This window comes from Cherax quadricarinatus, chromosome 42 (assembly GCF_038502225.1).
Source record: "Cherax quadricarinatus isolate ZL_2023a chromosome 42, ASM3850222v1, whole genome shotgun sequence".
In the NCBI taxonomy this organism is placed as follows: domain Eukaryota; kingdom Metazoa; phylum Arthropoda; class Malacostraca; order Decapoda; family Parastacidae; genus Cherax; species Cherax quadricarinatus.
The window spans coordinates 1,180,638-1,205,520 of record NC_091333.1 but is presented as its reverse complement, the minus strand read 5'-3'; the positions used below and the strand labels follow the sequence as shown (position 1 = coordinate 1,205,520).

The 24,883-nt window shown below is 36.4% G+C and overlaps 1 protein-coding gene across 3 annotated transcripts in view; it reads right to left on the bottom strand.

The window, feature by feature from the left end:
* Positions 1-22,694, bottom strand: part of LOC128695570 (acyl-coenzyme A thioesterase 9, mitochondrial) — a 41,355-nt gene extending 18,661 nt beyond the window's left edge. For 2 of the 3 annotated variants that reach the window (XM_053786259.2, XM_053786260.2), the window contains exons 1-8: positions 22,605-22,694; positions 20,541-20,594; positions 18,543-18,667; positions 16,010-16,131; positions 14,461-14,581; positions 7,544-7,767; positions 2,618-2,801; positions 525-661 (exon numbers count right to left, since the gene is read on the bottom strand). In XM_053786259.2, the coding sequence (XP_053642234.2) occupies positions 525-661; positions 2,618-2,801; positions 7,544-7,767; positions 14,461-14,581; positions 16,010-16,131; positions 18,543-18,667; positions 20,541-20,587 (960 nt within the window). In that variant the 5' untranslated portion in view covers positions 20,588-20,594; positions 22,605-22,694. The other variant, XM_053786261.2, reaches the window with a different exon arrangement.
* Positions 22,695-24,883: the final 2,189 nt, after the last annotated feature.

Here is a 24,883-nt window from a genome sequence, read left to right as displayed (position 1 = left end):
CACTCCAAGCAGCTCAAAGGACCCAAAATACGGAACAACCTAAATGAAGAATCAAAAATATTATCTCCAATATATTTCCTGAACCTCAAATAACATTAAATATAAGTTATAAGCTCATTATTTAGCTAAAATTCGTAAATTATTACACGTTCATGGAAACTGCTGCTAGAATTGCATTTTATGGGAAAAGTAAATCAAATCATAATATTTTTTTAAATTATCATGTTATATGTATTTTTTTTTTTTTTCAATAAGTCGGTCGTCTCCCACCGTTATTATGTCAACTGCACCTTACATTGCTAACTTATTTAACTACTACTTCCTCACTGTAATCTAAACCACTTTATATACAGGAATTAGTTATGCTGAATTGTCATTCAAATTAAAATTACACATTACATTCAATACTAAAATACTTGTACTAGAATTAAGTAATTAGTAAATACTAGTTTTACTCTGCTCAAAATGCTGTGCATGGCATGGGAGTTTCCTTAGAATGTAGTACTACTGTAGCAAATTATTACCTCAGGATGGCATATGATTAGGTTTTTCAGTTTGGTTTCTTCAAGCCAAATAGAATTTTCAGGTTTTTTCTTTGAAGAGAATGAGAGTTCCTTAGAATTAGCCATTGACATAAACAGCTCATGAACCAATGTTTTCTCTGGAAAAGAGACGAATCTTTCTTTACAGTGAAACAAAAGTATATTCATACAATTATGCAAATTTAAACAAAATAATCAATACCCAGAATAAAATAAATATTTTTTTAACACACTGATCGTCTCCCACCGAGGTAGGGTGACCCGAAAAAGAAACACTTTCACCATCATTCACTCTATCACTGTCTTGCCAGAGGTGTGTAAATACATACTACAGTTCAGATGCCCTTGCAAACTGCAAATATCCCCACCCCTTCTTCAGAATGCAGGCACTGTACTTTCCATTGTATTTTTTAAGAACTACAGCATTCATAATGGTCCATGAAATCTGAAGTTATCATGAACAGTATCTAGTGTGCTACTTCTTAGAATGTAGGTGAACAATCCACCAAAAATTTCTGTCCTTACACAACACTGTGCACAAGTTTCACTTTCATACATTCTTGCCTTGTTCATCTACTATTTTCAGCCTTCCTCTCTCTCTCCTATGTGCATTACTAATTGGAATTCTCTTTATTAAACAGTATTTTACCCATTCACCTACACTCTAAAACCATCTGAAATTTCTACCCTCTAAATTTTATTCCATAAAATTCTCTAACTACTAAGCAAGTTCAGTTAGGTAAAGCATCTGTCTTACAATTAGCAGATGAAAGACAACTTCCACCACTCATTGTGTTATGCTGAAAATTAAATACAAGAGAGTTCAGTGTTTTATATGTTTAAGCATTCTGGAACTATGCACTCTGACAAGTGTTATTATACCTGACTCCATTCTCACATTTATAAAAAAAAATAAATAAAATATTTATTTTTTCTTTTATTCCCATTGCAATTTACACTAATGTATCCCCTGTATTTCTGATACACTCCTCCCAGCATTATATTAGATTTACAAGGGAGGTGTTAAACCCATATGAATCATAAAGTGCCTGGAAAATGGGAGGCAATCAGTTTTGATCCAAGAATCAGGAGGTTGGCTCCAATTCATTTGCATAAAAAATTGGACCTTCCTTGAAGGGTCTCATATCAGTAGCTCTTCTAAACCATTAATACAGTACATGTATTACTTAAATCTTCTTTCGACAAATTGGCTGTATCTCACTGAGGCAGGGTGGACCAAAAACAAAAACAAAAGTTTCTCTTTTTAACTTTAGTAATGTATACAGGAGAAGGGGTTACTAGCCCCTTGTTCCCAGCATGTTAGTTGCCTCTTACGACACGCATGGCTTACAGAGGAAGAATTCTGTTCCACTTACCCCATGGAGATAAGAGGAAATAAACAAGAACAAGAACTAGTAAGAAACAAGAAAACCCAGAGGGGTTTGTGTATATATATATGCTTGTACATGCATGTGTAGAGTGACCTAAATGTAAATAGAAGTAGCAAGATGTACCTGAAATCTTGCATGTTTATGAAACAGAAAACAAGACACCAGCAATCCTACCATCATGTAAAACAATTACAGGATTCTGTTTTACACTCACTTGGCAAGATGGTAGTACTTCCCTGGGTGGTTGCTGTCTACCAACCTACTACCTAGGGTATTATATTAATGTGTGTCTTAATTTTTATTGTGCTGGATACTCATTTTCATACCAAAAGCTTCACCTATATCAATGTCCTTCTTCCTCATAATGTTTTTATCTTTTTTTAAACAAATGGATACTAATTCTCCTCAACAAAGAATATTTTTCAATTTACTGGCTAAACTTGAGAAACTGTTTATGCTTTTCTGTTCTACCAAGGAATGACCCTTTAAGATGATGCCTTGATACTGCTCAAAAACTCTTCATCAAAGGAATTGAAGCTATCTTCCTCTTCCTTGGATCAAACCTGATTACTTATTACTCCTTACAAATTAAATGCTTTTACATTAATACAGGATAATACCAATCAATAAAAAGTGAAAATGTTTTCAAACGCAAAATCTGAAATGAAAAATCTTGTAACAAACCTGTCTCATTTGGTGGCACTTTGAATAGGCTCACTTCTTGAATATGTTTTCTATGCAACTTGTTTATCTCTCCAGCTTGATACAATTTTTGCTCCTGAGGTGTTTCACATGTGAGTTTATTAACTAAAGCTGAGCCCTGATTAAGAGGATCCCGAGCAACCATGACAAACACTGCACGAGTAACCTGCAGGAAAGTTGCAGCAGTATTAGAAAATGGTTATAGTTACACAACAACTCTGAGATACACCAAAATATTCAAATATTTCCTTCACCTCACTGATGAGTATTTACCTACAACATTAACCTTTATAACTTTTGGGGGATTGGAATATTTACATTAAGCCAAACCCACTGTTAAGCATTTTGTTAAATTCTTCATTATTTTTTTCATGCATGAAGTGACAACTTCTGACTTTCAGCTGCATATAAGACAATGCAGCTACTTGCCAGTGGGAAATATTCATTACAATAATTCTCAATAAAACAGAAATCCATTTTATCTCTAGTTTCTTATTCAATTCAAAACAGGTATTCACTTTTTTTTATTTTTTTTTTTTTTTTTTTTATTATCACACCGGCCGATTCCCACCAAGGCAGGGTGGCCCGAAAAAGAAAAACTTTCACCATCATTCACTCCATCACTGTCTTGCCAGAAGGGTGCTTTACACTACAGTTTTTAAACTGCAACATTAACACCCCTCCTTCAGAGTGCAGGCACTGTACTTCCCATCTCCAGGATGGGAAGTACAGTGCCTGCACTCTGAAGGAGGGGTGTTAATGTTGCAGTTTAAAAACTGTAGTGTAAAGCACCCTTCTGGCAAGACAGTGATGGAGTGAATGATGGTGAAAGTTTTTTCTTTTTCGGGCCACCCTGCCTTGGTGGGAATCGGCCGGTGTGATAATAAAAAAAAAATAAATAAAAAAAAAAAAAAAAAAAAAAAAATATTAAATTCTGAGGAAACACAACTTGAGGTTTTGCAATGTCAGCATGTCCTCACATCATGCATAAAAAATGTGCTGATTCTAATGTTGTCTGGGTTCATGAAGACACCAAACTGCCACACATGTCACTAAGTTTCTAATTTTCTTAACTTTTTTTTTTTTTTTTTTTTTTTCAACAAGTCGGCCGTCTCCCACCGAGGCAGGGTGACCCAAAAAAGAAAGAAAATCCCCAAAAAGAAAATACTTTCATCATCATTCAACACTTTCACCACACTCGCACATTATCACTGTTTTTGCAGAGGTGCTCAGAATACAACAGTCTAGAAGCATAAACATATAAAGATACACAACATATCCCTCCAAACTGCCAATATCCCAAACCCCTCCTTTAAAGTGCAGGCATTGTACTTCCCATTTCCAGGACTCAAGTCCGACTATATGAAAATAACCGGTTTCCCTGAATCCCTTCACTAAATATTACCCTGCTCACACTCCAACAGATCGTCAGGTCCCAAGTACCATTCGTCTCCATTCACTCCTATCTAACACGCTCACGCACGCTTGCTGGAAGTCCAAGCCCCTTACCCACAAAACCTCCTTTACCCCCTCTCTCCAACCCTTTCGAGGACGACCCCTACCCCGCCTGCCTTCCCCTATAGATTTATATGCTTTCCATGTCATTCTACTGTGATCCATTCTCTCTAAATGACCAAACCACCTCAACAACCCCTCTTCTGCCCTCTGACTAATACTTTTATTAACTCCACACCTTCTCCTAATTTCCACACTCCGAATTTTCTGCATAATATTTACACCACACATTGCCCTTAAACAGGACATCTCCGCTGCCTCCAACCGTCTCCTCGCTGCTGCATTTACCACCCAAGCTTCACACCCATATAAGAGTGTTGGTACTACTATACTTTCATACATTCCCTTCTTTGCCTCCATAGATAACGTTTTTTGACTCCACATATACCTCAACGCACCACTCACCTTTTTTCCCTCATCAATTCTATGATTAACCTCATCCTTCATAAATCCATCCGCCGACACGTCAACTCCCAAGTATCTGAAAACATTCACTTCTTCCATACTCCTCCTCCCCAATTTGATATCCAATTTTTCTTTATCTAAATCATTTGACACCCTCATCACCTTACTCTTTTCTATGTTCACTTTCAACTTTCTACCTTTACACACATTCCCAAACTCATCCACTAACCTTTGCAATTTTTCTTTAGAATCTCCCATAAGCACAGTATCATCAGCAAAAAGTAACTGTGTCAATTCCCATTTTGAATTTGATTCCCCATAATTTAATCCCACCCCTCTCCCAAACACCCTAGCATTTACTTCCTTTACAACCCCATCTATAAATATATTAAACAACCATGGTGACATTACACATCCCTGTCTAAGACCTACTTTTACCGGGAAGTAGTCTCCCTCTCTTCTACACACCCTAACCTGAGCCTCACTATCCTCATAAAAACTCTTTACAGCATTTAATAACTTACCACCTATTCCATATACTTGCAACATCTGCCACATTGCTCCTCTATCCACTCTATCATATGCCTTTTCTAAATCCATAAATGCAATAAAAACTTCCCTATCTTTATCTAAATACTGTTCACATATATGCTTCAATGTAAACACCTGATCTACACATCCCCTACCCACTCTAAAACCTCCTTGCTCATCCGCAATCCTACATTCTGTCTTACCTCTAATTCTTTCAATTATAACCCTACCGTACACTTTTCCTGGTATACTCAGTAAGCTTATTCCTCTATAATTTTTACAGTCTCTTTTGTCCCCTTTCCCTTTATATAAAGGGACTATACATGCTCTCTGCCAATCCCTAGGTACCTTCCCCTCTTTCATACATTTATTAAACAAAAGTACCAACCACTCCAACACTATATCCCCCCCTGCTTTTAACATTTCTGTCATGATCCCATCAGTTCCAGCTGCTTTACCCCCTTTCATTTTACGTAATGCCTCACGTACCTCCCCCACACTTACATTCTGCTCTTCTTCACTCCTAAAAGATGGTATACCTCCCTGACCAGTGCATGAAATTACTGCCTCTGTTTCTTCCTTAACATTTAAAAGTTCCTCAAAATATTCTCGCCATCTACCCAATACCTCCATCTCCCCATCTACTAACTCCCCTACTCTGTTTTTAACTGACAAATCCATATTTTCCCTAGGCTTTCTTAACTTGTTTAACTCACTCCAAAATTTTTTCTTATTTTCATTAAAATTTCTTGACAGTGCCTCTCCCACTCTATCATCTGCTCTCCTTTTGCACTCTCTCACCACTCTCTTTACCTTTCTTTTACTCTCCATATACTCTGCTCTTCTTATAACACTTCTGCTTTGTAAAAACCTCTCATAAGCTACCTTTTTCTCTTTTATCACACCCTTTACTTCATCATTCCACCAATCACTCCTCTTTCCTCCTGCCCCCACCCTCCTATAACCACAAACTTCTGCCCCACATTCTAATACTGCATTTTTAAAACTATTCCAACCCTCTTCAACCCCCCCACTACTCATCTTTGCACTAGCCCACCTTTCTGCCAATAGTCGCTTATATCTTATATCTCTTATAAATATAAGGTTTTGTTGCTTTACAAACCATACATAACCTACTCTAACCTAAAAGATTTTTTTTTTTTAACACACAGTGTGTCTCCCACTAAGGTAGAGTGACTAAAAAAAAAATATGTAAGTTTTTTTACATGTGGTAATTCATACAGGAGAAGGGGCTACTAGCCTCTTGGTTCTGGCATTGTAGTCACCTCTTGCGAGATGCATGGCTTACAGAGGAAGGATAAATAAAATTATGGTGTATTTTTTGTACACAGGAAATGTTCATGAAATGACACTGAACAATGCATAAGAAAACAAATGGCATAAAATAAGGATAGGTTGAAAATGTACATAAAATTTAACCAGTTTGTAAACAAGAATGAAGAATCCCAACATCATGTATATAAACAGTAATTGTAAAATAGGCTAAGACTACACTTGAATGAAAAGGAAGAATTGCTTTTTCTTGTGAGTACAGTAGAGCATCCGAACACAAAGTTTAAATCACAAGATTAATGAAATATGTACAGTACTGTTAAAATTTAAATTGGTACTAGGGGGTTACAACAGAAATCCAATCTTTCATGTCTCTTTTGAGGCATACAATCTTAGGAGGGACATGTTCCTTAGTACAGACTTGCTTGCAATCTTGCAAAGAACATATTCCTTATAACATACTAGCTTTCAGTCTTAAGGACATATATTTGATAATATTGTAGGAAGGGCATATTCGTTATAATACACTAACTAGCAATCTTAGGAAGGATATACTCCTTATAACATACTAGCTTGCAAAACTTACTGTGAAAATACAAAATGTATTTCCTTCATCTTGAACATGTACTGTTGGATGTCCAGTATGTTTCGAGATTTTGTATTTATAGAGTAATAAAGATAGGTAAGTGATTATAAATAAAAAGAACTGATAAAATTATGAAGCCATCACAAGTACAGTACAGTGGATCCCCGGTTAACGATATTTTTTCACTCCAGAAGTATGTTCAGGTGCCAGTACTGACCGAATTTGTTCCCATAAGGAATATTGTGAAGTAGATTAGTCCATTTCAGACCCCCAAACATACACGTACAAACGCACTTACATAAATACACTTACATAATTGGTCGCATTCGGAGGTGATCGTTATGCGGGGGTCCACTGTACAATGATTTATGGTAAGTAGAATAAAAGCAACCTCACCAAGGCTGGAACAATTTGCAACTGACCCCCAAATTGGAGAAATATGACTTGATAATGGTATAAGAAGGACCAAAATGTTGATTAGAGCCAAATCTCCAATTTATGAGTATGTTGTGAAATTAAGTAATAGTTAAAAAAATAACAAAGTTCAATGGAATAAAAAGAAATCTAGGACCCAATACCTGGTTCCATAATCCATCAATATTCTGTTCCACCGTGATGATGACTTCCAAGGATGACCGACCAGCCCATGAAACATGTCCAGATAGTCTGATATCCTTATCGGGTCGCAGAATTGACCCTTGATTAAAATCTATTCGATCTACAAGTGCAGTAACAATACTGTAAGGACTAGGCATATCCTCTCTCTGACGAGGATTCTTTAAGTGTTTGTAGCAGAGCCACACTGTAATTGAGAATTGAGAAAATTTTAACTTTCTATTAATCTTGTCATATGCAACATATATAAAATCTTTGTACTAAACAAATAAATAACACATGCAAGGCTGCTTATACAAAACTAAGGAACCCCAATATAACAAATTACAGTACATGTATCTGAAAATTTATACAACCTTGATGCCTATCACATTTGAGAAGCAGATACCAAATACTTGTCATGATCTTAAACTATTTGTTAATTACAAGAATATGGGATTACTTTAAGAACTAATACCAGTGGTAAGATCCAGGAATAGATTATAAGAACCAGTCACATAGGCAAAGAATCAGGTATAAATTACAATAGCTAATGATGGTAAATGCTCCAGGAGTAGATTACAAGAAAAAATAACAAATATAAAGTACCAGGAAAAGAGTACAAAAACTAATAACATGGATAAAAACCCTGGAAAAGATTTCAAGAACTAATGATGATGCAAAAAGCCAGAAACAGAATATATGACAAATAATAAAGATACAGAATAAGGAATGGATTACAAGAAGTACCAGTAACAGATTAAAAGAACAAGTAGCAATTATTAAGTACATACCTGGAATAGATTATAACAACTAATAACAAAGACAAAGAGCCAAGCATAGATCACAATTATTATTATTATAATCAAGGGGAAGCGCTAAACCCGGAGGATTATACAGCGCCTGGGGGGGGGGGATGTGGAAGGCATTCAGGCTTAATTCGGGGAACTGGAGCACAGATCCAATTCCCTAAATCAAGAGCCCCTCACCAACATCAAGGAACCTTCCTTGAGGGGGCATAGATCACAAGAGCTTATGATTATAAGGATATTCAATAAATTATATTGATTAAAATTAATGATATTAAGGATTATAATTAATGATTATAAGAAGATTCAATAAAGAATATCAGTAAGGCAAATAATCAAATAACATAATCATTCAAGAACAGTAAGGAAACGAATAATATTTTCTTTTCCTAGCCAAATCAACTCCTTCGGTGTCGGTGCCATAAAATTACAGCTTTAAAGCCAGTGTCAGTCCCGTGATACAACACCAAAATTCTAGCAGCTTCAAATCTTGCGAGAGAAAGCTGGTAGGCCTACATATGAGAGAATGGATCTGTGTGGTCAGTATCAACAGTATAAAAAAAATCCTGCAGGAAGCACTGTGTGAAAAAAAAACTGCAAGTGTTTTTGGTTTAAAACAGTGACTTTGTAGTGTATTTGTGTATGGTATTTATGGTTGTATTTTCGTTTTCTTGTTCTCATTTGATAGAAGTGAAGATATATTACAGAAATAGAGGTGATTTTGAATGGTTTACAGGCTAAAAGTAGCTTGAGACTGAGCTCAAGGTAGCAGAAATGTTAGATGATATTCAACAGTAAGCAAATCACGTCATGCATCCAATACACATCAACTGGTGGGTCTAATATACATTCATAAATGTGATGGTATTATTTATACAATTCTTACAATTATGCAGTAGTCTGAATAACAGTAAATCATCTATTTTTCTGTGTGAATAAAAATTTCAAAACAAAAAGCAAGCATAATACAAGAGAGGCCTGAAGACGCGACTAATAAACAGAGAAAACGCTACTTTAGTGCCAGGAATGTCTGCATTGTTTATTCTGGCCCCTATTTTGAAATTGGCCTTTCTTGAATTTTATGTGAAATTGGCAAAATTAGTAATTTCTGATCACTTTTTTTTGTGTAGTTGAAATAGGTAAATGGGCAGTTTCTTGTACTCAATCAATAGAATAAAAGAAGTTCTAGTGAAATAGTTATGAGTTTGGTCGAGTGGAACAAAGGAATTGGCCCAAAATAGGTCTCAGAGTGGGCAAAATTACCAATGCGTAAATATCACTGAGACGGCTAACTTAGCAAGAGCATAATTCCATAAATTTTCCTTCACATTTCGAACTTTTGGTTTCACTACCTTTGGAAGAAGATTCTCTATCATTTCATATGAAAATATGTACATACATATATTTTTTTTTTTAAATTCTTCAACAAGTTTGCGAGAAGGGGTCTCAACACTCAAAGGATTAAGCACAATTCTTCTTGCCCTTGTTTACCTAGCAGTAAATAGGTACACAGATATTATCTGGCTGTTGCAGGTTGCATTATGGGGTATGGTACTATACCTTGCTGACTATTAAAGACTGGGCACTAAAATGAGTTGAGGTAGGATAACAGCTTTTAGCCTGTAAAATCAATAATGGAAAAAATAGTATGCCTTTTAACAATGAAAAGAAATGACTGGAAAAATGAGAGGAAGACAGACTATGGTAGTATCCGCAAGTAAATGAAACATGTAGTAATCTATATCATATTTCATCTCCTATATCTTATGAGGAAAGGTAAAAACAAAAGTAAAATATTTACTAACAGCTGTCCCCAAGAAGGCAGAAAATATGAGGAAATATAAGGAAACAGGACATGGGAGAGTTAGAAGACATAGATGGCAATGAAAATACAGAAGACAGGTCAAAAGGAAAGGAGAGAAAGTGAAAAGGCCAGGTCAAGTCATGAACACTCACAAGAAACAGGTAATAGAAAGGAATGAGATGAATGAATGTGAGAAAGGGCCAGTGAAGTTAGAAACTGAATGGGAACAAACTAAGCTGAACTATCAAACACTGAAATAACTAAATAAAAAAAGTGTAAAATGAACTGAAGAGCGCACGTGGAAAATTAGGTTTTTGTTCATGGATGCCCCAAAAATGCTAAACAACTTTATTTAAGCTTAGTAATTGGTCAAAATTAAAAATTAATACAGTTTCCATTCCTTACAAGATAGTGTTGTTGCTTGTTACTTTAGAAATGCGAGGACAAGGCTGATGTACCCTGTACACTGTGTAAACATATGACATGAAGTTCTGAAAATGTGACCTACAACTATCACCTAACACCACCACAACCATAATTATCTGCAAATATCAGTGAAAATATTTAAAGTAAAAGGACACAAGTGCAACTAATGTGACATTTATTGTGGCAACGTTTCGCTCTCCAGGAGCTTTATCAAGCCATTACAAACAATACATGGACACAGAGGGTATATAAAGGCTCAGAGTGAGGTGAATACTAGTGAGGTACCATTTCGATGTTCACTAGTGGTAGTAGTAGTAGTAGTAGTAGTGGTAGTGACAAAAGTAATACAATATGGTAGAGCAATTAATTCGTACATGAGTAAAAGGATATAAAAGCTATTACTTGGGTAACATAAAAATAGGTTGGACAAATATAAACTGGAATGAGGCAGCTTGTTTCAGTGTTCACTCTCTGTGCTTTGTGTAGTATAACAGGAGAGACTATGTGATGGCAGGGTTTACTGTTTTCAGGAGGATTCTTGCTAAGACTTCGGAGATGGTGAAGCTGCCGTTGTTTTGTTTAATTGTATTCGAAACAGCGATCAGTGCTGATTCAAGGCACTTGCGTGTGCGGAAATTATTTTCTTTTATCACTAATTGGGCGTCTCTGAATTTCATAAGATGATTGGTGGAATTTCGGTGTTGTACACAGGCGTTGTTTAAGTTGTCGTTCCTGCATGCGTATATGTGTTCATTGAGGCGGGTGTCGAGGAACGACAACTTAAACAACGCCTGTGTACAACACCGAAATTCCACCAATCATCTTATGAAATTCAGAGACGCCCAATTAGTGATAAAAGAAAATAATTTCCGCACACGCAAGTGCCTTGAATCAGCACTGATCGCTGTTTCGAATACAATTAAACAAAACAACGGCAGCTTCACCATCTCCGAAGTCTTAGCAAGAATCCTCCTGAAAACAGTAAACCCTGCCATCACATAGTCTCTCCTGTTATACTACACAAAGCACAGAGAGTGAACACTGAAACAAGCTGCCTCATTCCAGTTTATATTTGTCCAACCTATTTTTATGTTACCCAAGTAATAGCTTTTATATCCTTTTACTCATGTACGAATTAATTGCTCTACCATATTGTATTACTTTTGTCACTACCACTACTACTACTACTACTACTACTACCACTAGTGAACATCGAAATGGTACCTCACTAGTATTCACCTCACTCTGAGCCTTTATATACCCTCTGTGTCCATGTATTGTTTGTAATGGCTTGATAAAGCTCCTGGAGAGCGAAACGTTGCCACAATAAATGTCACATTAGTTGCACTTGTGTCCTTTTACTTTACATATTGTCGGTAATTCTACCAACTTTATTACAGTGAAAATATTATTGGACATTCCCCTTAGCTCTGGAACTAGCCTTGTTGCAAGCCTGACCAGGTGTGGATTCCAAACTGGTGCTGCATACTCCAGTATGGGCCTGATGTACAGTGTACAGAGTCTAGAATGATTCCTTACTAAGGTATCGAAACGCTACTCTCAGGTTTGCCAGGCGCCCATATGCTTCAGCCGTTATCTGGTTGGTGTGTGCTTCCATTGACGTGCTCGGTGTTATACTCACCCCAAGATCTTTCTCCTTGAGTGAGGTTTGCAGTCTTTGGCTGCCTAGCCTATAATCTGTCTGCGGTCTTCTTTGTCCTTCCCTGATCTTCATGATCAGGCATTTGGCAGGGTTAAATTCAAGGAGACAGTTGTTGGACCATGTGTCCAGCCTGTCTAGGTCACTTTGTAGTCCTTCCTGATCCTCATCATCTGTGAACAGGGACACTTCTGAGTCTATCCCTTCCATCATGTCATTCACATACACCAAAAATAGCACTGGTCCTAGGACCGACCCCTGTGGGACCCCACTCATCACAGGTGCCCACTGTGATACCCTATCACGTACCATGACTCGTTGTTGCTTCCCTGTCGGGTATTCTCTGATCCATTGCAGTGCCCTTCCTGTTATACGTGTCTGATCTTCCAGCCTCTGCACTAATCTCTTGTGAGGAACTGTGTCGAAGGCCTTCTTGTAGTCCAAGAAAATGCAATCAACCCACCCCACTCTCTCGTGTCTTACTTCTGTTACCTTGTCATAAAACTCCTGTAGGTTTGTGACACAGGATTTGCCTTTCATGAATCCGTGTTGGTTGTCGTTTATAATCTTGTACCTCTCCAAGTGCTCCACCACTCTCCTCCTGATAATCTTCTCCATGACTTTCCATACTATACACGTCAGTGACACTGGTCTATAGTTTAGTGCCTCATTTCTGTCTCCTTTCTTAAAAATGGGGACTACATTTGCTGTCTTCCATACCTCAGGTAGTTGCCCAGTTTCATGGGATGTGTTGAAAATTGTGGCTAGTGGCACACACAGCATCTCTGCTCCCATTCTAAGGACCCAAGGAGAGATGTTGTCTGGTTCCACCGCCTTTGAGGTATCTAGGTCACTTAGCGGCTTCTTCACCTCCTCCTCGGTTGTGTGTATTTCATCCAACACTTGTTGGTATATCCCTTGTTGGTGTACCCCTCTGTTCTGTCTTCCCAGAGTCCTTTCTGTCTCCTTAAATCTCGTGTTGAGCTCCTCACATACTTCCTGGTGTGTGTGTGTGTGTATATATGTATGCTTGTACATGCATGTGTAGTGTGACCTAGGTGTAAGTAGAAGTAGCAAGATATACCTGAAATCTTGCATGTTTATGAGACAGAAATAAAGATATCAGCATTCCTACCATCATGTAAAACAGTTACAGGCTTCTATATTTTACACTCACTTGGTAGGATGGTAGTACCTCCCTTCTGAATGCAAACTATCTCCAAAAATATGAAAAAATTATCAAAATAATGAGAACAATCTTCTCAGATTATCACTATGCACTGTTGTTAATATAAACTATTTAATACATGTTAATAACATATTTGTTTTTCAACAAACTGGCTGTATCCCACCGAGGTAGGGTAACTTAAAAAGAAAAACTTTCGTTTTTCTTTTTAAATTTAGTAATTTATACAAAAGGGGTTACTAGCCTTTTGCTCCCAGCATTTTAATTACCTCTTGCAACACGTGTGGCTTACAGAGGAAGAATTCTTTTCTACTTCCCCAGGGAGAGCTAATAATTTTATTTTAAATAAAAAAATAAAATACAGTATCATTTCCCACACATTTTCAATAAATTTGTATAAAAACATTATCTCCAGTATCCTCACATTTTAGCCCTGATGATGCAAAGAATATAAAAACACTGCATGTATTGACTGGTATGCAGGAAACAACTAATTTCATCATATGTTAATTATTTTATTACTAACATGGTGATAAACAATTTATATATATGAACAGTGTATAGTGTAATGGCCCCACAGACTCAAAAGAAGAATTTATGGCAGTGCTGCAAAAACAATCCTTTCACTTTCTTATTTAAATTACAGTACTTTTCTCTCTTTCATCAGGCACCAGCATATTCAGCATTTATACAGATACACTTAGGGGTGAGAAAATGATTTTTAGTCAAAAGAACAAGCATTTACAGTGAAATTATCCATTACTAAGTACTGCATGCTGCAATACCTAGTGCTCATCAAGAACAGGCCTCAGTTTTCCAAAAGTGTTATCACGAAAAGTAGTCACTAGATCACATATTAATTGATGGTCTACTGATATAAAAAATACACTGAGCTATAATAACCTGGTAAAACTGTTCCTTCAATTACCTTCAAGCTGCAGTAATAAATTTGCTGACTGAAAGTACAAGAATGTGAGCAAATTCCACTTAGGCATTGAATCAGGGCATCACCATACCTGCAAAAACATCAAGGTCTTCTAAGAGTCGTCCAATTCTCACTCCTCCCATGAAGGTTACATACTTCTCTCGAAGTCTTTCATTTGATCCCAAAGGAATAAGGGCACTATCCCAGCTATCCTGTAAATATAAAATAAAAAAAAATTAATTCTCAACTTCATGTTCAATCATTTTTTCTTCTACTGAAAAATATATCCTCAATCACTCAATGTTTATATAGCTCTCAAACACAGTACAGTGGACCCCCAGTTAACGATATTTTTTCACTTCAGAAGTATGTTCAGGTGCCAGTACTGACCGAATTTGTTCCCATAAGGTATACAGTGGACCCCCGCATAACGATTACCTCCGAATGCGACCAATTATGTAAGTGTATTTATGTAAGTGCATTTGTACGTGTATGTTTGGGGGTCTGAAATGGACTAATCTACTTCACAATATTTCTTATGGGAACAAATTCGGTCAGTACTGGCACCTGAACATACTTCTGGAGTGAAAAAATATCGTTAACCAGGGGTCCACTGTATTGTGAAGTAAGTTAGTCCATTTCAGAGCCCCAAACATACACGTACAAACGCACTTACATAAATACACTTACATAATTGTTCGCATTCGGAGGTGATCGTTATGCGGGGTCCACTGTAGTTACATCTTATATTAACATTTTTAAATATCTGGTTCTAATTTTGATTAGAGGTAGGTTATAGTAAGTTCTCATACAATCAGGCAAGAGGAGTGTAGAGTGGTGGATGGGGGTGGGGAGGGGGAGGGAGGAGGGGTTAGGGAGGGAAGGGAGGGGTTAGGGGGGGAAGGGAGTGGTTAGGGAGGGGAGGGAGGGAAGGGAGGGAGGGGGAGAGGGAAAGGGAGCGAGAGAGTGAGAGAGAGGGAGAGCGAGCGAGCGAGAGGGAGAGAGGGAGAGCGAGCGAGAGGGAGAGAGGGAAAGCGAGCGAGCAAGAGGGAGAGCAAGCGAGCGAGCGAGCGAGAGAGAGAGAGAGAGAGAAACAGAAAAGAGAAAAAGAGAAACAGAAGAGAGAAAAAGAGAAACTGAAAAGAGAAAAAGAGAAACTGAAAAGAGAAAAAAGAGAAACTGAAAAGAGAAAAAGAGAAACTTAAAAGAGAAAAAGAGAAACTGAAAGGAAAAAAAGAGAAACTGAAAGGAGAAAAAGAGAAACTGAAAAAAGTACAGTAGTATTAGACCCAAAAATTCTTGTGCTTTTATTATCCAGTGTTATTACTGAAAATTGCTTCTGTTATTAAGTTTTTCAAAGTGTCTATTTTGTTTTGGCTTGCCTGATGACCTCTGTACATCCCTTATAATTTTTAATATTAATGAGGATAAAGTAAAAATATTTAAAGAGACATGGCTTCTGAAACAGAAAATTAGCCTAAATCTGAAAATAATCTGAATTTATTAGGATGAATAAGAATCTAAGCACAATGAATTTGGGTGGTTCAGATATTATGAACACACTTTTATAATACATGCAAAAGAAGCACTTCTAGTACTGAAGCAACTAACAAATTAGATACCAAGATTTAAAATTTTACTGTCATAGTGCGTAAGGGCAGCTCATCCTGGGAGGCTGGAAGAAGCTCTAACAGAAAGCTGCGATCCTCAACCTGGCTAAAACTTTTTGTTGCTCCAACCTTGTTCGCTAGGTCTGCTATTACTGAAAAATAAAAAAAATTAAAAAGTGATGCAGGTTATTTAACCCAAACAATAACAAATACTATGAACAGGAAGGTTATATAAATCTGGAGTGGAGGAAAGGAAGGGGAGGGGTTATCTCTGGAAGGGTTGGAGGGAGGGGATAAAGGAGGCTTTAAAAGCTAATATCTTAAATATCCAAAAGCATTGTGTGATGGCATTAGATTGGATTGAGTGGAAGCAAGTGGGTTTTGTGACTTGACATGCTGTTGGAGTGTGAGGAAGGTAATATTTATGAAGGGATTGAGAGGAAGCCAGTTGGTTTGACTTGAGTTCTAGAGGCGAGATGTATAGTGCTTGCACTCTAAAGGAGGGGTGAGAATATTGTGGATAAGAGGGCCATTTAAGCTGTGATGTCAGCACACTTTTGTCAAGGAAGTGATTGAGTGACAGTGAATGTATTTCCTTTAAATGCATTCCAGGACCTTGACAGCTGTACTAAATCAAACAATTAATTTGGCACAATAAGAATGTTTTATATGCTTTGCATACCACACTGACTGTATATGGTAAATGAATATCACTGCATACAGAATTACCAGTAGAAATGGGGCATCACATAAGATCAATAGTGCATAAATAGAGCATTACTGAACATATGATGTCTGCAAATGTAAAAATTCCTGCTAAGTAAATATATCCAACAAAAGAGGTTAATTATAAATTAATTATAATTTATTTTAAATATTTGCAATTGCATGTTTAACAAATGTGCACCCATAACACCTTTAACCCTTTCAGGGTCCGTCCCGTAGATCTACGGCTTTATGTTCAGGGTCCAAACCGTAGATCTACGCCATGAGCTCAGCTCACTCTGATAAACTGTGAGTGGTACATTTGGGCCTAGATATGAGAGAATACATCTATGTGGTATGTGTGCACCACATAAAACAGATCCTGCAGCACACTGTGTATAATGAGAGAAAAAAAATGAAATCATGATTTTTCGATTAAAACAGCAACTTTGCAGTGTTTTTTCGTATGTTTTTTATAGTTGTATTTGCGATTTCTTGGTCTCATTTGATAGAATGGAAGACATATTACAGAAATAGAGATGATTTTGATTGGTTTTAGCACTGGAAATGGCTTGAAACTGAGCTCAAAGTAGCAGAAATGTTAAATTTTTGCCGATATTCAAGAGTAAACAAACGACCTCACAATTCTAATACACGCCAGCTGGTGGGTCTAATATACATTCACAAATATGGTGATGATATTTATACAATTATTACAGTATTGCATAACAGTAAATCTTCTATTTTTTGGTGTGAATAAAAATTCATTATGTGAATAAAAAATCAAAATGGAATTTATTTGTAAAGCCTCAAAACATAACTAATGAACAGAGGAAATGGTAGTTTAGTGCCAGGAATGCCTACATTGTTCATTCTGGACCCTATTTTGAAATTGGAATATTTTGAACTTTGTGTTAAATTGGCCAAATTAACAATTTCCGATCACTTTATTTTGTAGTTGAAACAGTTGACTTGGCGATTTCTTGTGCTCAATCGATAGAATAGAAGTAATACTAGTGAAATAGCTAAGAATTTGGTTGATTGGAATAATGTAATTGGCCTAAAATGGGAGTCAAAGTCGGCAAAATCGCCGATTCGTAAATATCGCTGACACATCAAAATTCGCGAGAGCATAATTTCGTCAATTTTCCACCAAATTTCGTACTTTTTGTTTTATTACCTTCACAAAAAGATTCTCTACGATTTCATAAGAAAAAATAACAAATTTTTTTTTTGAAAATTCTTGGACACTGGTGCGTGACTCCAGATTTGGGCCTTGGACCCTGAAAGGGTTAATATATGCTATTCTCACTCTCTGGCATAAAATTCTCCATAAAAAACATAAGTGCATTACATAATTCCAAGACAAAATGCCCAATTTTAAGCAAATTATCAAGATCAATGTTGAGATAATGACTATAAAATCAAACACCTCTATTAAAACATGTATATAATGTTTTGATAGAGGTGATAATGAGTCCAAGAGGGCACTGGTTATACAGCAGGTTAGGTTCCGGGATACAGCTGTAAAGCGAAAATTGCTGTAAAGTGAATCAGTCTTTTTTTTTACTTTCAAATGCATATAAAAAGCCTGATAATATGTTTATACTATCACATATTAAGTAAGCAATATAGCTAGGCCTATAAAATGCATGTACAGTACACACACATTACTTACCTTAAAATATTTTCATCCTTAGCTTATAGTGAGTGGTGAATATATTTATTGTAGGAAGTCTGAATAAATGAAGAATGGGTATAATTGAAAAGGCTGTATCGGTGAAATGCTGCAAAGTGAAGCACTGTAAAGTGGGGCCTGCCTGTATAAAGCTGGAAAACATTTATGGCACTACATTACCATCTTTTATTGTTTTTGTAGAAGTAACATCTTGTGGGGGCACATGTAACTGCCTGAGCATCCCTGATGTCAAATTTCTCCAGTGCCCTTGCATAGTTGCTATTCTCATGCCCTGGGGTCCAACTCTGTTCAAAGAAAAATAGAAAATAACTAACTGCTTATAGGGTAATTTTGATAAACATCTTTGTGTGTAAGTACCTATATACCTATTTGTAGTGAAGCAATGCTTGCCATGTCCAATCTTTAGTAATTAAGGTAATTTATCATGTGATCTTAAAAATTGCAATGGCTTTAACTCTCAAATGTGTGTTTTCCTGGAATATGATGTGCAACTCCTGAGCTCCGTTTCTAAAGCAATCTGAGTTTGATTTTTGGGAGACACAAGAAGTACGAGCAAGTCTTACACCTGTTGCTCATGTCTGCCTAGCAGTAACTAGGCACCTGGAAGATAGTTAACTAATGTGGGTCATATTCAAAGGAAGAACCCCAATAAGAATGACCCATAATTGAAACAGAACAAATGGGCACCACATCAGAAAGAGACACCTCTTTGACGTGAGTCTCACATCTAACAGTAATTCTCTATATGTGATGTACATTCATCATATATAATCAGTAAGGTTAAGAAAACATATAGAGGATTTTTTTACATGTGAAAATAAGTGATGATGACGTAATCACGCCTAGTACAACTGCTTTGGTCGTGGAACAAATCTAGAGCATCCACAAAGTTGCACAACATGGGAAAAACAGTTTTTATAAGGATGGATACATTGATTGTTTGAAATGCCTCTCACCAATCTCAAAAATGTTAGTAAACAAAAAAGAGGGGTTTCTTTGAGTGTTCCTAAACATATCTGGGCTGGTGAAGCTGAATTCACCTCAAATTTGTTGTCTGGCAATGATCATCACTTCTAGAACATCTGCAATGCTAGAACTGCCTGAACATTGCTAGGAATTTCTTGAAAAGTCTTCCTACTAAGGACTAGTTGATTAATATACTTTTTTCTATAAAGTATATCAAAATGATTTCACCAAAATGTGCTCACTGGATTTTCCTATGCCCAAATCTTTTTTCTTCCTAATTATTCTTTCTTAATAATATTAATATCAATGAGGTTAAAGCAATAAATAATGAAACCAACAATGACACCAAATCTGAAATAAAACTGAATGTACAGTGAGCATTTAATGGTATTTGTGAACTGTGAATTCCTGAAACCCTCCATGAACATTATGCTCACAAATTTTGGGATTTCAAAGTACATACAGTGGCATCCCGAATTTCGAACAGCTCCCAACTCAAACAATTATGTAAAAGTACAGTATTTTTGTAAGTGCTCTTGTAAGTGTATTTTTGGGGTTTGAAATGGACTAATCTAATTTACATTATTCCTTATGGGAACAAATTCGTTTAGTAATGGCGTTCGAACAGCCTTCTGGCACGAATTAAGGCCAATATTTGGGGTTCCACTGTATATACAATACATATATGCCCATTCATATGACTTAAAAAAATGTATTCTTTGGATAAAATTTTCTCAAATCATTCATAAAATATGCTTATACAGTGCTAGTATGATTATTCCATACAGTATACACTACTGTACATACTTTTATTAAATTAGACAATATGTGAAAACAAGCATATTACTGTATTTCACGATTATTAGATGTGTTTTTTTTTTCATAAAATATCTCCAAAAACCACCCTGCGTCCTATAAACTGAAGGTCAGTGACGGGAGCTATAAGTCTGGCGTATGGGGTGGGCTGTAGCTCTCCCAGTTATGTCCGATGAAAAGCCAACGAAACTAAAACAAGTCTTAGAAGCCACATTTCATAAGCCGTGAAATGCGTTAATAAGATATCGATGCTCTTTTTAAACTATTACTGATGATATATTACTATTATAATGAAGTGAACTTATTACAGATTGATTATTATAAGTTTATGAAGAAATATAGAAGTATTAGCTGACAAAAGCACTGTCTACTTACCGAAGTACACAAGGCTTGGTAAATGGGAGTAGCAATGAACTCATCATGCTTCACCTAAATAAAAAAAGAATGTGTTACTTACAAAACCATAATAAAATTATAGAAAAATTATTTTATATATTAAAGATATCCAAAAAATATAAGCACACACAATATAATCTAAAATAGCAACATGTGGTGTATATATTATACTACTGTACAGAGAATTAAAAGTGCAGAAATCAGAAGAGTTGGGTTGTTGAGGTGCTCTGACTATTTAGAAAGGATGGATAATAGGATAACAAAGTGGGTACATATATCAGAGGTGGAAGGAAGGAGGGGTAAGGCTCATCCAGAGGGAGGGAGAGGGCAAAGAAGGTTTTAGGTATAGAGGTTTAAACATCCAGCAAGCATCTGTGAGTGTGTTAGATAGAAGTAGAGACAAGGGGTATTTAACCTAATAGGAAAACTGCCAAGCTAATAATAATAGTGCTAATAACATTAAAATTAATATAAACATATCACAGCATACAGATATAAGAACCTTGTAATTAAAACAAAAGTTTTAAATTTTTCGAATCACAAATATTCATCTACACAGTTACATTTTTACAAAAATTAGTCATTTCATGTATTAAAATTTCCTCACATAGCAAATCTACACAATCCAATATGTAGTTAATGTGCAAGAAAATTTAAGTATATCAAGGACCCCAATGGAAACAAGTCAATTTGTCTGACTCTTCTGGGTTATTCTAGGAAATTTACACATAGATTGAACTATGTATGATGTGTACTTATGTGTACCTGTATCTAAATAAACTTACTATCTTACCACTGAAACCACTGGCCATTATTTAGTTACAGTGTCATCCAATATTAGCTCAATTATTAAGCCAGTGCAAAATAAAGATACAATCACAAGATTTCAGATATCTTATCATTAACAATGAAGTGACTTATCATTTATTGTAGGATTTGCTTGGATGTATCTCTAAATATAAATGCAAATACAAATCTTTATTTCAAAATTACTGTATAAAGCATACAGCAATATGAAGACCCAAAGGATACTTAGCATTTTGGCCAAAACTTAGACTATACTATACAGTGGACCCCCAGTTAACGATATTTTTTCACTCCAGAAGTATGTTCAGGTGCCAGTACTGACCGAATTTGTTCCCATAAGGAATATTGTGAAGTAAATTAGTCCATTTCAGACCCCCAAACATACACGTGCAAACGCACTTACATAAATACACTTACATAATTGGTCGCATTCGGAGGTGATCGTTATGCGGGGGTCCACTGTATACGTATATTTATTTTTTTATATTTAAGGGGTTAATACATGATAGATACAATTCATAAAATTAAAAAAAAATTAAAAAATTCTCTTGTTCTAACAGGGTGAGAGATATTAGCTAATCACTTACAATAAATATGCAGTATAAGTTTCAGTATGTATATTTATGTACAGGTACACATAAGTACAATTATTATGCACAGTTTAACTGTCTATGTCTACTTTTCTATCTTCAGACTTGCTAGCAAATTTTTTCCCAAGATTTTCCAAATTTTATTTTTTATATAAATCTCTGATACCAAGATTAAGTTCAACTTCATCTTTAATATCAGTTTAACCAAGTCATCCATTTGTCATACTCTAGAGTAAAGTTTTTATTTCTATTTTCTGCTAATCATCATCCAGGGAGGAACTGTCACGAGTGTGAGTTATTATAATTATAATAAAAAAGAAGCGCTAAACCACAAGGGCTATACAGCGCAGTGTGAAATGAAATGATAAATGTTTTGCACCATGAGACTATTGCTGCCCTTTTCTTGTTGTCTCATTAACAAGGAACACAATGGAAATAAGTCATTTTGTCTTTTTTGGTTATCCTGGGTAATCTACACATTTCCTATGTATGATAATTTATTTAACTGTATTTATGTGTACTTGTACCTGAATAATGTTCTGCCCGAAATGTCCCCGGCATGATAGTGGCTTTTTTTTGTACTTAGCAAACCAAAATTATAATTAACATATTGTAACCTTTACAAAGAAATGAATCTTTATCTTACTTGCTTAATAACGCTAAAAAAAAACCTGTTGTTGTTGTGGTTTATAAGGGCAACAAAAAAACTGTACATGCGTCTTATGGTTGGATTTGTAAGAGTTAGTTTAATATGTTTATTATGCACCTCATACCCATCCTGTGGGCGGTAGTTAAAACATTACAGAGGTACATAATAGGTCCAGGGACTGGACCCCAAAGTTTTGATAGCTTTGGGGCCCAGTTTGTAAGAACCACTGATAATTTACAGTGTTTTGAGCTCTGCTTCCTGGTGTACAGAGAAGACATATTGTCCTAAGATGGACCATAAAAGAAGAGGAAATAAGGCAGGAGTCCCTTTGTAAATAGAAACAGAAACTAGAAGTTTCCATAATAATTATATTGTAATAATCAAGGGGGAAGCGCTAAACCCATAGGATTATACAGCGCCTTTGGGGGGACGTGAAAGGTATTCAGGCTTAATTCAGGGAACTGGAGCACAAATCCATTTCCCTAGATCAAGAGCCCCTCACCAGCATCAAGGAACCTTCTTTGAGAGGTAGAAGTTTCCAAATAGAGCAAGTGGTACTCTCACACCCTGACCTGAGTACAGTAACCGGCTCTCCAACAAAACTGTTAAAGAATTATCCGCAGAGTGGAATAATAAAACTAACTAAAATTGAGTCGATTAAATTTCCATTGGAGTCCTTGTATTTCCACTGGGGTCCACATAGGTACAATTATTATGCATAGTAGCATGTGTAAATTACCTAGGATAACCCCAAAAAGTCAGACCAAGTGATTTACTTACTATCTTCATACCACTAAAACCACTGGTCATTACTGAGTTACAGTTTCAGCAAATAACAGCTCATTTATCAAGCCGGTGGAAAACAGGAATATGATCTCAAGATTTCAGATATTTTAGGATTACCAATGAAGTGACTTGCCATTTATTGTAGGAATTGCTTGGACGTATCTAAATATAAATGCAAACACAAATCTTTATTTCAAAATTACTGTATAAAGCATAAAGGAAACAGCAGCATTTCAGGTCACCCTGGCAGAAAACAGCTTTTGATATCACTATGTCCACCTATCCTTCCAAAAAACTAATCATGCATAATCCTCAACTTCGATTACTTTCTAAGATCAATGCTCTGGAATACATACACGACCTTAGATCAGGGAATTCAATCACACAGACTATCTATGCTGATGGATCTCTTAACCTTGATAGTGGGAGGGCCTGACAGTCTTATTTTATCAGTATTTTCACTCTAGATTGTAATAATCGTAAGTAAATTTACTTAAGGAAATTATTACACAATTAAAAATATATAAACTCGGTCCTGCCCGGTAAAGGTTATTAAGTTTTAGATATGACGATGTTAACCTCACCTCTTCTTGTTCACCAGGTGAGTTTGCCTCTGCAATACTCTTGTGGATCACACTAACAGAACCACTGAAACTGGCTATCCTGCAGCATATGTTCTCGAAAATGAGATTTGTGCGGTGTGGATAAAATTCTCCAGCAAAGAGGGTATCTCTCAGTCCACTCAGCCCCCTTCAGGTCTCCAAGGGACTTAGCCCTCCCGGAAGGGGCAAGTGGACTCTTCCTTCCTTGCACAGCTTTAATGAGAGACATATGTATGTACCATGTTTCTCCTTGCTAGAATTTCTGATCAACTACACAATGAGGGTTAAACGAAAGTAATTACTCTTTTCCCCATAGCAGGAAAATTAAGAGGAAACCTGCGCCCCACCTTGTCTACAAGTCAGGGACATTATGACTTCTAGTCTACAGCTAAATAACAAGAAACCTACTCTCTTGTGTTAATTCTGGTTGCATAGCCTAGCAGTGAAGGTATACAACGCATATTCCTTTGTGAGGACGATGACCTGAAGGGCGAAGGAGGGAAAAGGCTCAGATTGCTTCAAGGAACAGACGAGATGTGTGCGCCACAAGGGCATTGCAGCCTTATCGTTAAAAGACAAATGGACAGTAGTGACCAGTGCGTTCTTGACTCTCGTTCATTCTGACAATGTCAGGAAACTAGGAAAGTTGTGACCTCTTATTGCTGTGTCCCATCTCTGGAACATCCTGTCTCTGTCCACCTTGTCGATTCCTCTCAGTATTTTATGTCATTATTATATCCCCACTAAGCTGAATACCATTTAATAACAAAGGTCTCCATACTGATTGTGTCTTTTACTTGCTATGTGGAAGGTACCAGATTCACTGAAGGAATTTTGTTATTGGTGTCCTCTTTCCATCAGATTCAAGAACTTTAGTTGCTTTTTGGT